Raw genomic sequence first — 15,272 nt, forward strand, 5'->3', positions numbered from 1 at the left:
GGATCCAGATACTATTAAACGAGCTGCAACGGGCAGCTTCGCATGATGATAGTTAGTACGCATAATCATTATTGTGTACCTTGTCCATCTCGTCGAAATAGAGTCAGGATTATATTCATTTAAACGTGATACCGCAGTATCTGAATATCCGCATTAAGAGCTTGTTTACGAATTAATACTTTACAAGAAGGCTACGAATATTTCCTCAATTCTATTATCATTCTTTTCTTAAATCTTCCGCGATTTTTGCAAACTTAAATACGAAAATAAAAATAATGATTGTCGAGAGTGAAGCACTGTTCGTACAAACGGGCAGGAAAACTCATTTTTAGTTTTTAATTGAGTTTGTTCTGTTGAAATGATTGCGTTTAACTCTGTTATCGAAAATTAATAACTATTCCATTGTTAGACCCTGTACGTACCTAAACTCCCTTGTATCATTAAAATACAATGTACCCATGGTGCGTCGAAATTTTTCCTGTGTCCCCACGGTTTTAATTAAAAAGCCATTAAAATGTACCTGTTTGAAGTGGTTGTGGTTGGAGCATAGGTAAACATGTAATGATAGTTCGTTGAAAATCTAACGATCTACAATTACGTAGATTATTAAATCTACGATCGTATAAACCTCAATCCAGAACCTGTATCAATCGGTAGGTCAATAAAAGAATGAAGCTTGTACAGTGTCGATTACAAACGCTGTTATTATTTTATGTGTTATTATTCTATTCGAATATTATTATGTATCGGTATCAGTAAATGGTCTAACTACGCTGCTCCGAAATTATTAGCGTATGGTATTACGTAATATTGGTCGTATCGTTTGCTCGAAATAGTCTGCTGGGAACGCGACTTATACCTAGCTGAATTTATGTAAGAGCCTGGTGCGGACGGACGCTGCACAAGTCGTGGATATTTAAGAGTAGGTTAAATCGGTTGGTTGGAGAAAAAGTTTTGATGGGTTGATAGGTTGACAGTTCCAGGCGAAATTCAATTTTATTTCCTCGAAATGGATACGACATCAATTTCGACGCGATCGAGGGTGACTCGGATACGAAATAATCTTGAGTATGATTGGTTATAGGGTAACTTCAAACCAGAGGAAAGGAATATAAATATGCGTGAAATGTGGAATCTTGGGAGCGATGAAATTTCTGTAACAGGATAAACGGCCACGTCTCGTTCCATGGACAGGACTATAATCGTTAGGGTACCAGTATGCAGAAACTCGTATGCTGTGTTTGTGACAGGTGCGCACGAACCCTTTTAATCCTACCTTTAATGTTACTCCGGAACGCACAGTGCAATTCAAACGTAACGTAACCCACGGAATACACCGCGATACGTGATACTGGTAGATAGGTAATGATTTCACTTAGTTCAAATTGATAGAAAATATCGAATCAAATTCTTTTGCGCGGATATTTTATTTGACATTTACTGATGGCGCCAATGTACGAATAACTGAGTCTATAAGCTTCGTAACAATATATACTTGTGTATCCAGTATAATAAAATCCTTTCGCTATTCAGATTACACAATAATCTCTGTAGAAATTTTCTGAAAGCACTCCTAATAATAGCGTATTATAGTTTCCATGAAACGCGGCACACATAAATAATTAATGCGAGAATTCGTCGGTGCAACGACCATAAAGATATTTTTGCGTCGTCAGTCAGGTCAATAATGTTTCGCTCGACGGCTGGCGCAGGGTGGCAAGAATCATATGCAGAAACGTATCTGCGTCACGTGTGTACACGTACACATCCACGGCCAATCTCATTAAAGGAACCAATTGTTCCCAACTCATATTCAAAGTTGCATTCAAGCGTGGAGACTACAGCGCGCACCATAGCTTTCCGTTTTACCCGTCAATTCCTTCCATTTTCCACGAAAATGAATGGGACGACGTCACCGACGCTGGGTAAACAAAATTATCGTCGTCGGACGACGCTTTCCCGAGGAATGGGAGTCTTGTTTTTAAGCTCCCATTCAATTCCATGTGTTTCTCTCCCCTCCTTCGTCTTTCTTTGAAATTCTAAAGGGGCGCCATTATCATCGAGCACTCGTATGGAATAATAAATATTATTACTAATTGGATACATCATTGGCGCTACCAATTAGTAACCTGTTAGTGACGCGTTACTAATCAATTCCGAGTATTCTGTTATGTAATAACTATTATTTAATAATCTGGAGAACTTATAATTACTGAAAATTGACTCTTTGATCGCATTTATTAAAACATATTATTAAACTGCTGTATTCAGACTTACAAAAGTAGAACGTAACAATTACCAAACGGGAATTTCGATATGACATTTCAATATTATCTTCAATTTATGTATTTCCACAAAAAGTAATTTTTGAATTGTTTCAATATTTGTCTGTTGTATACCTGCAGTAATTGATTTATTAAATATTGATATACTATGAACCAGAAACGCAAAAGGGTCATCGCCAATGTTTAAAATACAGAAATATTACAGAATGAAATCGTTCAGAAACTGTATCCAAACCATCGCAGGCATTTACCCTTTATCGTTTCAAATGCCATGCGATTATACCTATAAACGTTTGAGAGAACGAAGCACACGTTTAACAGGTATTCCTCACGACTACAAATGTAACCAATTTCAATTGCACCGAGTAATCTTCATCGCCACAAGTCTCAAGTTATTACAAACAGTACAAACTTGCGAAGAGAGTTTGCAACATAGAATCGTCTGACGAAGACGCGTTGTTTCGCGAAGACGCGTTGTAGAACGTGCAGTTATGAAATTTACGTTCTCCGTTTCAGACATCATTCGCATTATTTATTCCTCTCGCAATGGACGAGTCTAGCACCAAAGTTCCAGTGATAACATGTTTCTGCAATATTTTTGCTATTTTTCAATTGATTATACTTTTTAATGTCAAAGTATTTCTAGGATTGTGATTTCACCTGATCTTATCCACTTTAACATACATATGTTCGTCACGTGACATAGATAATTTTGTAATTTTATATGCATTTCACGTCCCTATTAAATCTTGTGGTAATGAGGTCACGCAGTGCTAATAATTAATACTACATATATTCAATGTTGGTGTTCCAGTTCCACGAAATTTTCAATGAAATTCGAAATATGATCCGTCGAATCGAGCATTATTTGGACTAGGAATATTGTTCACAAGGCTTTTATTGTTATTTCGATCTAAAATGCATAAGATCGCATTAATTTTATGAATATATTTTATACAAAAATTAAGTATACAAGATTGCGCATCTCCACAGTGCACATGCTGTATGTATCGCGATATTTTCCTTTCAACGTCAAGTGGTTTATCTCTTTTGAAGATCTTCCATTGAAACATATTTCTTGTCTTGTTTTCTTAAATGTACAGATGTATGAGAAAATTGTTATTCAATGAATGTTACGTGTTTTTGAACAAGATATCACAGAACGTTATGTAACATCTGTATTCAAGAAATGAGGAAACCGTGTCTGCTGTGGGGGTGGGCAGAATTATTATATAAAATTTGAAAAAACCTATAAAAATACTTACATAGATCAGAGCAGACAATTGTTTACTTATTATTCGTTATATTAAATCTATATTTTGATATGAATTTTGCTTATCTCTGATCTGCGCACATGCCCAACATACAAGCTTCTGTCGTTCTGTGCATTTTACAGGTCTTGGTATTCATGCATACATGTACTTGCACGTTGCGGATATATTAAGACTGGAACAATTTTCATCCACGATTACTTGCAATAATTTCGGTACTCATTATCCTCGCCGAGAGCTGCATGCTGAATATTGCAGCGATGCTTAATATTAAACAACCGTATACAATGCCATGCAGAATTCACTTGCACCAATATACGTTCAGAGAATATTAACGAGAACTTATTCATTAATATTCGACGACACTCGAAAGACAGATCGTGTTCGACTTAAAGAACGATGCCATGATGAATGGCCATACTTGACATTATTATGGTTGCTCGAAAGTACTTTTGCTACTTTCTGGGAAGAATTAATAAAACTTCACCATTATGTATAAGAGGTTACACTTTTAACGCGTCGTATTCCACGCACCCACTTTTTTTGCTACTCGATTTCAATTCTTCATTATAAAAATTATTCCATTGTTATTTTCACTGAAATAACGCAACAATTAATGTTTCATTTAGCCCGAGAACAAAAGCAATGTAAAACTTTATTAAATCACTTCAAATAATTTCAAAATCTTTATTCCGACAAGAGCCCTCTTCTGTGCCGAAAACGTTCAACATTTTCGTAAATGCCTGAAAGGCTATTAACGGGATTGACTTTTATTTGATAGCGGCTATTGTACTTCCCTGCTGCCGAGTACCAAAAGTGGCCATTTTTTGACATTGTTCTTTCTATCCTGTCGCGTGCGTTCAGCGGACTATCTTCGTTAGAACAAGTTACCAGTTCCATATCGAATGTCTAAGGGTGAATGGCAATCACTCATGAAACGGCGCAGTGTTCTTGATAATTTCGTCTGCGTCTTTAATTTCTTTTATAAAAGGTTAAAGGACCTGCCAATTCCCAGTTTAACGAAGCTAAACTTACAACGGGATCACGACAGTGAACGGAAGGGAAGAGGAACGTACGACGCGACGAAGAAAATTGATTTACTATATCCCGACAGTGCCGGTAGGGTCCCATATCGGATATTGCACGACGCGATTTCCACTGATAAAAAGAGCCCTGTTGCTTGGTCGCCAGCCATGGTGTATGGGAACATTAGATGTCGATAATGTGTACGAATCGACGAGGCTCGATTTAATTTTTTCCCGCGGCGACGCCATTTGTTACCGACGAAGTTTCATTTGCGTCCCCTTTTGTGCTTGGTGATTTGGAAATTTAATATCAGGAAGTTTCCTCCTCCATTATTTTGTTCGCATGCTCTCGCATGAAATATTGCTACGTCGTTGGAACTTCCCCTTTGGTCGTTTTCATTTCGATTCTTCGTTTTGTCGATTCGCCCTCGCGATAACAATAACAAACGGATCTCGACTGGTATTTCTTGGTTTCGAATTTTTAGTGGAATTTCTAGATGCTTGTACTCGAATTAAAATACAATCCATTTTAATCTTATTTCATTTAACGTAATGTGAGATGGAATTATTGCGAGCTCCAACTATTCCACGTACTTTTTCGGTCCCTTTTGTTACAGAACCGCTTTTGTTCTACGTGATTCCTACAAGGGAAATTATGGAAGCTAACGTACTATCTTAGAAGCGCAATGACACGAATCCAAACGGATTGTTCAACTGCAACAGAGATCCTCGAACGTTGAAAGTTCCGAAGCAAATTTACAGTATTCGGTTGGCGTACATTCGGCTGACGATATGATGGTTGCAGGTCCTCCACTAGTTCTGTCAACAATTCGATGACATAACGAAGTTCTGTCGGTTCTCGCTCGAAATCAAATGGAACTGGAGTTACAGTATGTAAAAAGGTACCCTTTATTCGAAATATTCTCTCTGCCATCGATATTTTATATGAATTCGCTCGCTATCCGTGGTACCTTTCGGGTGTGCTAAAAATATTTATCGAAAATATAAATATATTTCCACAATATAAATTTGTATTCGATATAGATTTTTTAAGCAATTTTCTGTGATTACATATCTCTGGTTTTCGCGAAAGGTGTTCACTCCTGTTAATTTTGTATTCCACGATAACCTACTGCTCTTTCTCTCCGACTGTCTTGTGTTCATTATTTTTGTCAGATTTAAGTAATTCACGGCGAATAATAACTAAATAGATAGAAACAGAGGGACAGTTTGCAGCTACCTCTTAACCGTATATCTTCCTGTAAGTCCGCATAAGTCTCCCATAAAGTCTGAGCGTGAGATATCAGTTTCCCGCAGGTGTCGACGAAAACTCGAGGAACTAAATCGACGTACGCGAAGTTCACCGTAGATATCATTGGTTAGAACAACCATGTACGTGCGAGCAGTGCATTCGGGACTGGTCGTTTCTATATCGACGGCTCGCACTCGCTCGCAAATGGTCAAATGGTTTGGTATCGACCGATACGTCTGAATACTAGCGCAGTGTACCTGTCCCGCGAAACACAGTAATCCAAATTTGATGAGTTATACAAGTCTTTGATCCTTTAACGCTCGATTTTTTCACGTTTTACGGCTCAAAAACGGACCAATTTGTCCGTTTGCATCGTACGCCGTGACGTAGGTGTTTTTTTAAACAGGAATTTTTATTTTGAAGCTGCGCTAGAATATTTATATATAATTCGAGTATCTGGAATATATATGGGCTTTTAAATGTTCGTATATATCATTTTGTAGGAGCTAAACTATTGATTGGAAAATTTATTGGAGTGTAATGTATCGAATTAAAATTTCACATGAATTCCAACATCGATCTTGGGTGCTGCAAACATGTCAAAAGAGTTTCGTGAATTTATACCATGTTTAGGTCCACAGAGTGACTGAATTTCAACAATTTATAAGTGCTGAAAGAAATCGAAGCTTTACCGTGACAATTTATACCGCTGATTAAAGCGAGATTTTTAATTTATGTGACATGATGTCCGAAAGGTAATTTAATAACGTAGCATTTTATTTCTACGAATCGGTGCTGTTTATATATCGTTCGAATTTCATGGAAAAATAGAGAATGCGACTTTATGTGAAAAATGTTTTGATCGATTATTATTTATGAGTAACTTGAATAAAAAATCAGCGACGAAATCTTTTATACAGTCACTCTCATAAGTATTCGTACCCTCTATATCTATTATGAAAATTTGTCTCAATTAAATTATAGTGTTTGGGGCTTATTTCATACTTTATAATTTAATGTTATCCTAAAGAGGATTGCGATACATGATTCTTAGTTAATTGCTCCGAAGAGCAAGCAATTCTTCCCTTTATTTCAACATGAATAAAGTACGATTTCGTTTTCGCTATGAGGACTCGGTATTACAGTGACCCGTGTCTTGCTATTAATATTTTTCTCGCGGCTCCTGATAAATGATAAAGGAAAGCCTGGTATCTGTGACCGTTCCTGAGTTGATCTCCTATCCACCCTCTTGGCTCGAATGGCTCAAGCACCTTTTCCAGGATAATTGAAAATCTACTCCTGCGGTTTTCCTGTCGTTGTCGGAGTGCTTTCGCCCCATCCTTTTCCGTTTCATGGCGTCCCTTCTGCACTTGAAAACGCGAATTATGCATGCGCCCCTTCTTCAATAGCGGCACTCGACGCATGGTAGGACGATCCACACTATCTACACGCCATGATATAGTGCATCGTACGATTCCACATCGAACGATTCGCTGTGATATATTATAGCGCGCGACTGGGTAAAATTAACCTACGTTTGGCTACAGGGTGTACTATCTCGTGTGTATATTGTTAAACACGACAGGCACACAGTGTTCTACGCGGAGGTCTAAATTGGCACTCGAGTGTTTGGTGCTTGAAAAAAATTGTGGCGTTGCAAATTAGATGCGCCGGAGGTACGGAGTCTTCAGCATCCGCGGAGTTACTTTTTTTGTCTGACGTCGTTATAAATCCGAAACGGAAGCCTGTGTACACGACACTCGGAATACCAGACGCTGAGAAAGATATCATCAGGTTGTTGTACTTGCAGACAGCAATCGAAGTACCCGATATGCGATTCGTCTCAACGACTTGATTGGAAAACGCTGGTCGATACTGTTCATTCGACTGAGAACTGCCCGATATTATGCCCGATACAAAGTTTTATGGTTTGCTGTGCATTCCATGGGGAAATCATCCGGGAAATTGCATAACGGAATTCCACCCAACTTAGAGCCGCTATCAGCAGGATCTCGTATAGAGGATTTGTTGGGTTACGTGATTAATTAATCTCTTGCACGGTTGAAGAAGGATCACGAAGATTGATCGCTTACAATATCGATATCCAGTCGCACGTGCGACTGTCCAGCACAGCTGTTCCCCTCGAAAGATCTCTGTAAGAAACTGTAAACCGTAATAATTTAGCCAAGATTTTACCTAAATACTGGGTTAGTTAAGATGATGGCAAGACAATCATACAGGAACTAACTTATGATTTCTTAATACCGAGAACATAGCTACAATTCTCAACTCTGAGTTATACTAAAGTTAGAAGAATAATCGAAATTTAAACACGAGGACATAACTCTACAATAAATATTGCTTATGAAAATCGAAATTAAAGGGAAACTTGGTGATTTAGAAAAAAGATCTTGAAGCGAGATTTACCTATAAACATAGCGACGTAATTGAGTTTACGTCTGTCGAATACAGGCTTCAAAGTCACACGAAGTAGGCCAAAATATTCCATTTCCGTCGTTGAGCGAAGATGAAAGACATCCAAACGTGAAATTGCACAAAGACGAATCCGCGAAAATTTCCATACAGCGCCGAAAACGCGACACAATAGCGTGACCCTCGAAAATCCCGCGTAATTCGATGATGGCCGGGGCTTTAAGAGCTTTCGAGCGGACCGTTTCTGTCTTTACGAGCATTTTCCTCTCTCCGAAGTCCAGATAACCGCGCCGTGTTGACTTAACGCCGTCCCCATTGTATTTATCTGGCTACGAACACGAAAGCTACCGGATAATGCCGACATTGTGTGTTCACGTGGAATATTGCACACATTTCTATGCGCCAGAGCCACGTTCCCCGCTCGGGTGTAGTTCAAACGAGCGAGGACGGGAACGCGTCGGTACGCGGAAAGTCTTGAAAAGCACTACTTTGCAGTTGCTGCGACAAGGTTCTTCGCAGAACTTCCACTGGGAAATATTTTACGCGAGCGAATTGCTTGTTGAAATAATAATTGTCATCGCGGCCGTAAAACCGGGCCAATTATACATATGTCATCTCCTACGCGACTGGATGGTCGAATTTTAAACAAATAATATACATTCCGTGCGAGTTTGAAACGCATAAACGTATAAATAAATACGAACACGTTTATTTAAATGTCTGTAACAGAAAACATAATGATAAACAACGAAATATCGAAGCTTTTTATACCAGGTAGGAACTAACAACGTACTAATGTGTTTTATGTTAATGATATTCAATTGAGTTAACAGATACGTGTGTAAACAGATGTTTTAACGAAGCTGCTGTTCTTATCTATCAAAGTTTCTCATCGTAAAAGAATTGACGAGGACCAAAATTACCCTTATCACCTCATGGTCGTAATAAAGTAGAGAGTTTCTACTATCAAGAATGTAAAGAACTTAATTACAACTTGAAAGATACCGAGAAGGAGTGCTTCTTCCTGATCTTTTTCAATTTTTATGCAATCTAAACTTGTGATTACTTATTCCGACTCTAGCGTTCCTGTACATTCCTTATCGTTTGGTAATCCATGTTTCTCCACGCCACGCTTATTTACGTATTCGATTATCATCGTTTGACGACGTGAACGTCGTCTCCGTGAATTCAACGCTGCGAATATTCGTTTCAAAATTTTGCACACAGCGAATCTGATCTTCGCAAACATCACGCGCACCGCCGCAGAATATTCAGGAAAATGCAGATGCTTCGCGAAATATATTTACAGATTTCGTGCCGTTTGAAGCATGCGTGTAATACTGGATGCACGGTCATTCGTCGTATGAAATACACGTATAAATCCCGACAAGCGTTACCGATGGAAACGGATCCGAGTTTTGTCTAGATGGAATTGTTAATTCCAGTGTTAAACTATTTAATGATACAACTACACCGGCCAACCGCGTGTAGGGAAAGTTTCCTCGCTGTATAAGCGTTCGCTGGATGTTGGTGGTATTATTGACAGAGGTACATACGCGTGTCATGGAATTATGTACATTCACGCGCATACCCAGCTCTATTGCGAAGGGATCGTACCGAACGCCAAAGCTCCCTCTTTATTCGAGCCTTTTATACCTTTTATACCTCGTCAACCACCACCGTCGTAGAAAAGATGGTGGCCATGCATGTGAAATGATATCACGAGTCACTCTCGAATTACCACACCATGGAGGTGCAGTTTAGTATGCGTGTACTAAAAAATTATGTACTGCTAAAAATAATCACTGTTTGCACGAGTTGCATAGATATCAGTTTGTACGTTACGCTGGACTGCGGATTTTATGCATTTATGGAGTATAATATTGTGGAAAAGGGATACGTATATTTAAATATATATTTCATGGATTTATGTGATGTTATTAATATTTTATTTTATTCGTATATATCGCAATGCATAAAATCCGCAGTTTAGTCTTCATGGTTAAAAAACAATTCAGGGTGTACTTGTTCCCCCTTGTGCGTCAGTGTTTTCTAAAGACACAGTTGTTCCTTTTACAATGAAAAGTAGTACTTCGAGTCGTCGGGGCTTAGCGAGAATTACAGCGCCTGTAGAAGGCACTTTGTTTTACAAGTGAGTCGAGAGGAACAATGTTTCCAGGCGCAGAAATCCATCACGTTTCAAGTAAATAATCAACTTTATCGACGTATTTATTCCGTAGAAGCTTGAAAATTGTACGGAATAAACAAGAAAGATGAAAGAGGGATGTTAAAAGGAGGGATGAAAAAAATTCATTTAACAATGGACGCTTTCGAACCTGTAAACTCTGAAACCTTGTTTGAATGTAGAGCATATTGAAATATTCAAAGAAGAATTTTGTATCCTCATCGGTTATAAATTAAAATTTATTTTCGTATCTGCAGACAGATATCTTCAATAATTTTCTGTCACTAATTGCACCGCAGGCAAATAATTTCTGGCTGCAGTTAGTATTCCCAAAGAGCTGTTGAATCTGTTTTGTTCTTTCTGCACCACGATTACAACGGTATTCTCGTAAAGCGCATCAAACTGTGCATAAATTCGTAGAACAACACTCGTTAAGCAGAATCATCTGTAAATAAAATTAGTTCCGTTTCCGTCTAGCACAATTTTCATGCCGCCTACCATTCACCCGTTTCACTGCATTTCGCGTTTGCATAATTCGCAGAAAAAGTTACGTAAGAATCTCGACTGAAATCAGCTTCTTGATTAATCGATTCGCATAAAATCATAGAAAGATGAGAATCAAAGTACATCGTTTGACATCAAAACAATTTTCGATCCATTGCAAATAACGTTCTTGCTTCGCATGGGCGCAACAGTCGCGCGAAGGTCAACAAAGAATGCACGTGTTTTTTTTTTTTCAGGAGTTCTTGACGCTGATAGCGTTAGCTTGTGGTTGCAAAAAAAAGCATCGAACGAGCAAGGATCGATATGGGAGCGGGAGGATTGTCGGCGAGGGCGATCCCTGACCGCTTTGCTTTTTTCCGAACTTTTTTTTTTCTTGGACGAGTAACCATAAATCCCGATCACACGGCTCCAAGTACCGGCTTCGTCCGCGTAGTTTTCGTTTCGAAAGTCTGCAATACACGCCACTCGTAAATCCCAATCAGAATTTGCAATTTATGGAGTGGCTAAGCCGCGCACGAACACTGAGGAACGCGCCTGAAATCCACTCGTTTGCACCGCGAGACCAGCCGCACGAATTCGCTTTCCGATTTAATACTTGTTCACCAAGTGCTACCGTATGGCACACGATAACGTGCATTAAACGAATCCTCGCGATGCGACTTTGCGAAACGATTGATCGCTTCATTGTCATTTCGTGATTACAGAAAACGATGCATTGTTGCTATTTCTTAGTAGAAGATTGACAATCCTTCTTCGAAAGATTATTCTCAGGTCTAAGCTACGTTGCATTTTACCCCTGCTACTTTGGCATTTTACCGAAAAACCACCCCTCAATCAAAAGATAAACGACGTCTTATAGTTTACACTATTCCCTTGAAAATTGAAAATGTGAATAATAATAGCAGAAGCTCGCGAAACGCGATTACATTTTACCTCATAAAATTTACTGTCAGCAAGTAATGCCTTTTGATTGTTGCGTTTTTAAGCTACTTGATCGAGAATTTATGCAGAATATTCAGTACCGTCGTCAAAGAAGCTCCCCCGTAACACTGACAATGTATATTATAATGCAAATATGATAAGACACCCGTAAAGGGGTTGGATTTGATTACCCGTCCCTCGTCGCTCTTGTTTGTTCCGCCCTATTCCTGGTATGTCAATATTGGAAACGGAACGAACTAGCTAGCGGTTCACGAGAGAAATTCGAAAGGGGATACCTCAGGGTTGATCTTCTAAAAAGTGAAGCTATTGAAAAGTCGTAAGCTACTTTAATTTTAGATTAGATATCGAGTCATTTATCTTACAAGTCGTCGCGTGTTTGTCCCCAAGGCGATAAAGTATACTTCGTTCGACATTTTCTCTTCCGTTTAACTCGCTTTTTATCTGTAACATGCAAAAATTTTATAAACGGTGTAATGGAGCTGAAAAATTGAACGTTGCGCGCGATAGTATAAGCTGGAAAAGCTGGAAAACGCATGAAAAGCTAAACCTGTTACATTGCATGGTACAAATGCTTAAAAGCTCGACATCGGCTGAAACGAAAATTGTATTCTGCTCGAACTGACGGCTCGGGCAGATTATTTACGAGATTACTCAAAATATATATGAAATTATACGCTTAATAATGTACATCGTGTACGGGAGATGGATTAAACTCTCGGTGAACAAACAATCAAATTTCCTAATATTCGAAATACTTCCTTAATATTTCCACGTGTGCAACGTTGAATTTCGCGGAAATTCCTTTGTACATAGTTCCAGATTTTATATTAAATTTTTGTCAGTACATTATTTCTACCGTAAACTGTTTGCCCGTACGGTTAAACTCGGGAAACTTTTATCGATATCTGACATCGTAACGAGGTACATTATTACCAACCACCTGAAACTAAATACTCACATTAGTGATAGTTTTCGCCATTAAGGGGACGATATAAATATCTATTAGTTAGCAGGAGCAGTATATTAAATCGATATGTGCACTCTGTAAAATTGATTATATATTTGCATACTTTTTAAAGGTGAACACCACCTTCGAGTTTTAAAAATATTCCAGTAACGTGGAATGAAAATATTTTTATTTTCAACGCGAGTCAACATTTTCTTATGAAAACTAACAAAAATATCGTTCAAACCATGCACTTTTAATATATGCATGAAACATTTATATTGAATTAATTGTTTTGGTGGAAAAAATTCCCATGTATCGAAACCTTTCTCTGACCTGATCCGTGGTGGTCCCCTTTAAGTGACGTTTTCGAACAGTGCTACAAGTAAAAAATAAAAACGTCCATCCTTCTTTGTGTCCGTTAGAAATTGCCTCGATTGAAAGGACAAAAAGAAAAGGTTTATAGAGTCGGCACAATGCCGAAACAATGCCGCAGGTTATTAACGCGAAACAAGAAAAAAAAAAGTATACACGTTTTTGTTCTTCTTTGCCAAGACTCTTTTCACCATTCTCACTTCAAAGGGAAATAAAAGCATGGCGCAGTGTCAGTAGTATATTATTTTCCTGATCCGACACGATCCCCGGGGAACAATTCACAGTCCAATAATTACGATCCAATATAGCTTTAGGAATGAAACACTATAAAGGCATAACGTTCACGGGAATGTCATATTGAAAATCATTTTCCCGCTATCAATGGACTTCTATTTTCCAAACGTGTTCCCATTCAGAACGCACGAACTCTGATCAAACTAATTGCGTTTTGAAGTGTAACTTCTTATACGACGTCAGACCGATTTAACGTTTGCGTTAAATTTCCACGCTCTTTAACCAACTTTCAGTTACTAAAAGGTATTCTGAAAATGATATATTAGAGTTGTGACGTTTTCCAAATATCTGAGAGGAATTAATAAAATTTCACCGTTGAGTCTAAGAAGTTACACTTGTAACGCCGCAGCATTCCACGCACTCACTTTTTTTCATTATCGCTGAACTTCATGAATAATTAATATCTTTTTTAACAAAGAAGCAAAAGCAATTTCTGCACCACCGAATTAATTATACGTTCACGAAAGTTTCCAAGTTTCTCGTTGTTCCCCACGACTTTACTCTAATATAAAACAAAAATAATGAGCTTGAAGAATTCTTCCCGGTCGAACGGTAGCTAACTCGTCCGAAGCTACAGTAAGAAATCAAACAATTAAAAATTAACGTACCACTAAAAGTATTGAAGATTCTATGGGCGTTATCTCCGTTTCACGGTGACCTCGTTACGGTATTATGAGATATAAAAATCAAGGATATTTGACAGGAGTGTATGGCCAGCCTCATAAATAGTGTATTAAAGTGAATTAACGTGCCGCAGTGGTATTTTAATTTCTTCCTCTCTTCTGTCAGATATTCCACTGAATTTTACGTTTTCGGTTATTATCCTCGTGACAGGAGGAAAGAGTAGAGCCACGGATCAAATTTCATCTCACGTATTGTGTCATTTTATAGTTTGACCTCTATTTTATTTCACATCTCAGGATTCTGGTGACTTGTATTTATAAATCATCGATGTCCTACAATTCATTTAAAAATAGCACAATGTTCTTTTTTTTTGTAAAGTTGTTTATTAAAACCGTTTTGTATTACATAAATTATCCCCAATAAACAAGGGCATAAAGATTAGTAATTTAGATATGTAACCTAATGGTCCAATATTGATCATCAATACAATTTTCTTCCCGATCTGAGCATATTTCGTTAGAATTTTGTAAAGAAATACGCGAAGATTTCATACGTTCCGAATTAACGCCAGGAATGTTTCGCGATCCTCTTGCGTTCTTTTTAGAGCCACGAGATGAACCTCTAGCATTCTATGAACGCTTTCGTTGGCGCGGACAGTTTGTAATTTTTCGCTGAAATATTATCACCGTCTCTGTTTATTCTGATTGCAGGATGCAGGGACGACAGGATTCCACTTGCACCGGTTAAAATGAATCGCAGGGAGGACCCGCTGTTGCGGCAGCATCGCAGCCAGTTGCTGCAATTAGCCGAGGCGACAAACATCAAGCCTGGCCGTGGCAGCGGGAGAAGGCGAGGCCAGAGGCAGTCTCACGGCTTCGGACCCAGGTCAGCGTGGAAAAATGTTTTAATTATAATATAACGTACGTGACACGGGTATTGGCATCGCATCCGCGCGAATGGATAAATTTTTTAATTGGAAAAACTAAAGGAGAGATTGGAAACTCAATTGGCAATACTCGCTTTGTAACCTGTATCGATCGTATGTGAGATGTTGAGATAAAGATTTCAGTATCAAGTATTAAATATACACAGATCGCGTAGGTGAGTCCAGTTATGAACTTCCGTCATTTTTGATA

At 38.4% G+C, this 15,272-nt stretch overlaps 1 protein-coding gene across 6 annotated transcripts in view; it reads left to right on the forward strand.

Annotated features, from left to right (window-relative positions):
* The window catches only part of LOC128888422 (uncharacterized), a 158,495-nt gene that overhangs the window by 37,101 nt on the left and 106,122 nt on the right, over positions 1–15,272 (forward strand). For all 6 annotated transcript variants that reach the window (XM_054145255.1, XM_054145257.1, XM_054145253.1 and 3 more), the window contains one exon: positions 14,847–15,021. In XM_054145255.1, coding sequence (XP_054001230.1) covers positions 14,885–15,021 — 137 coding nt within the window. In that variant the 5' untranslated portion in view covers positions 14,847–14,884. The remainder of the gene's footprint in view (positions 1–14,846; positions 15,022–15,272) is intronic.

Source organism: Hylaeus anthracinus, unplaced genomic scaffold, assembly GCF_026225885.1.
Source record: "Hylaeus anthracinus isolate JK02 unplaced genomic scaffold, UHH_iyHylAnth1.0_haploid 11994, whole genome shotgun sequence".
Taxonomy (NCBI): Eukaryota; Metazoa; Arthropoda; class Insecta; order Hymenoptera; family Colletidae; genus Hylaeus; species Hylaeus anthracinus.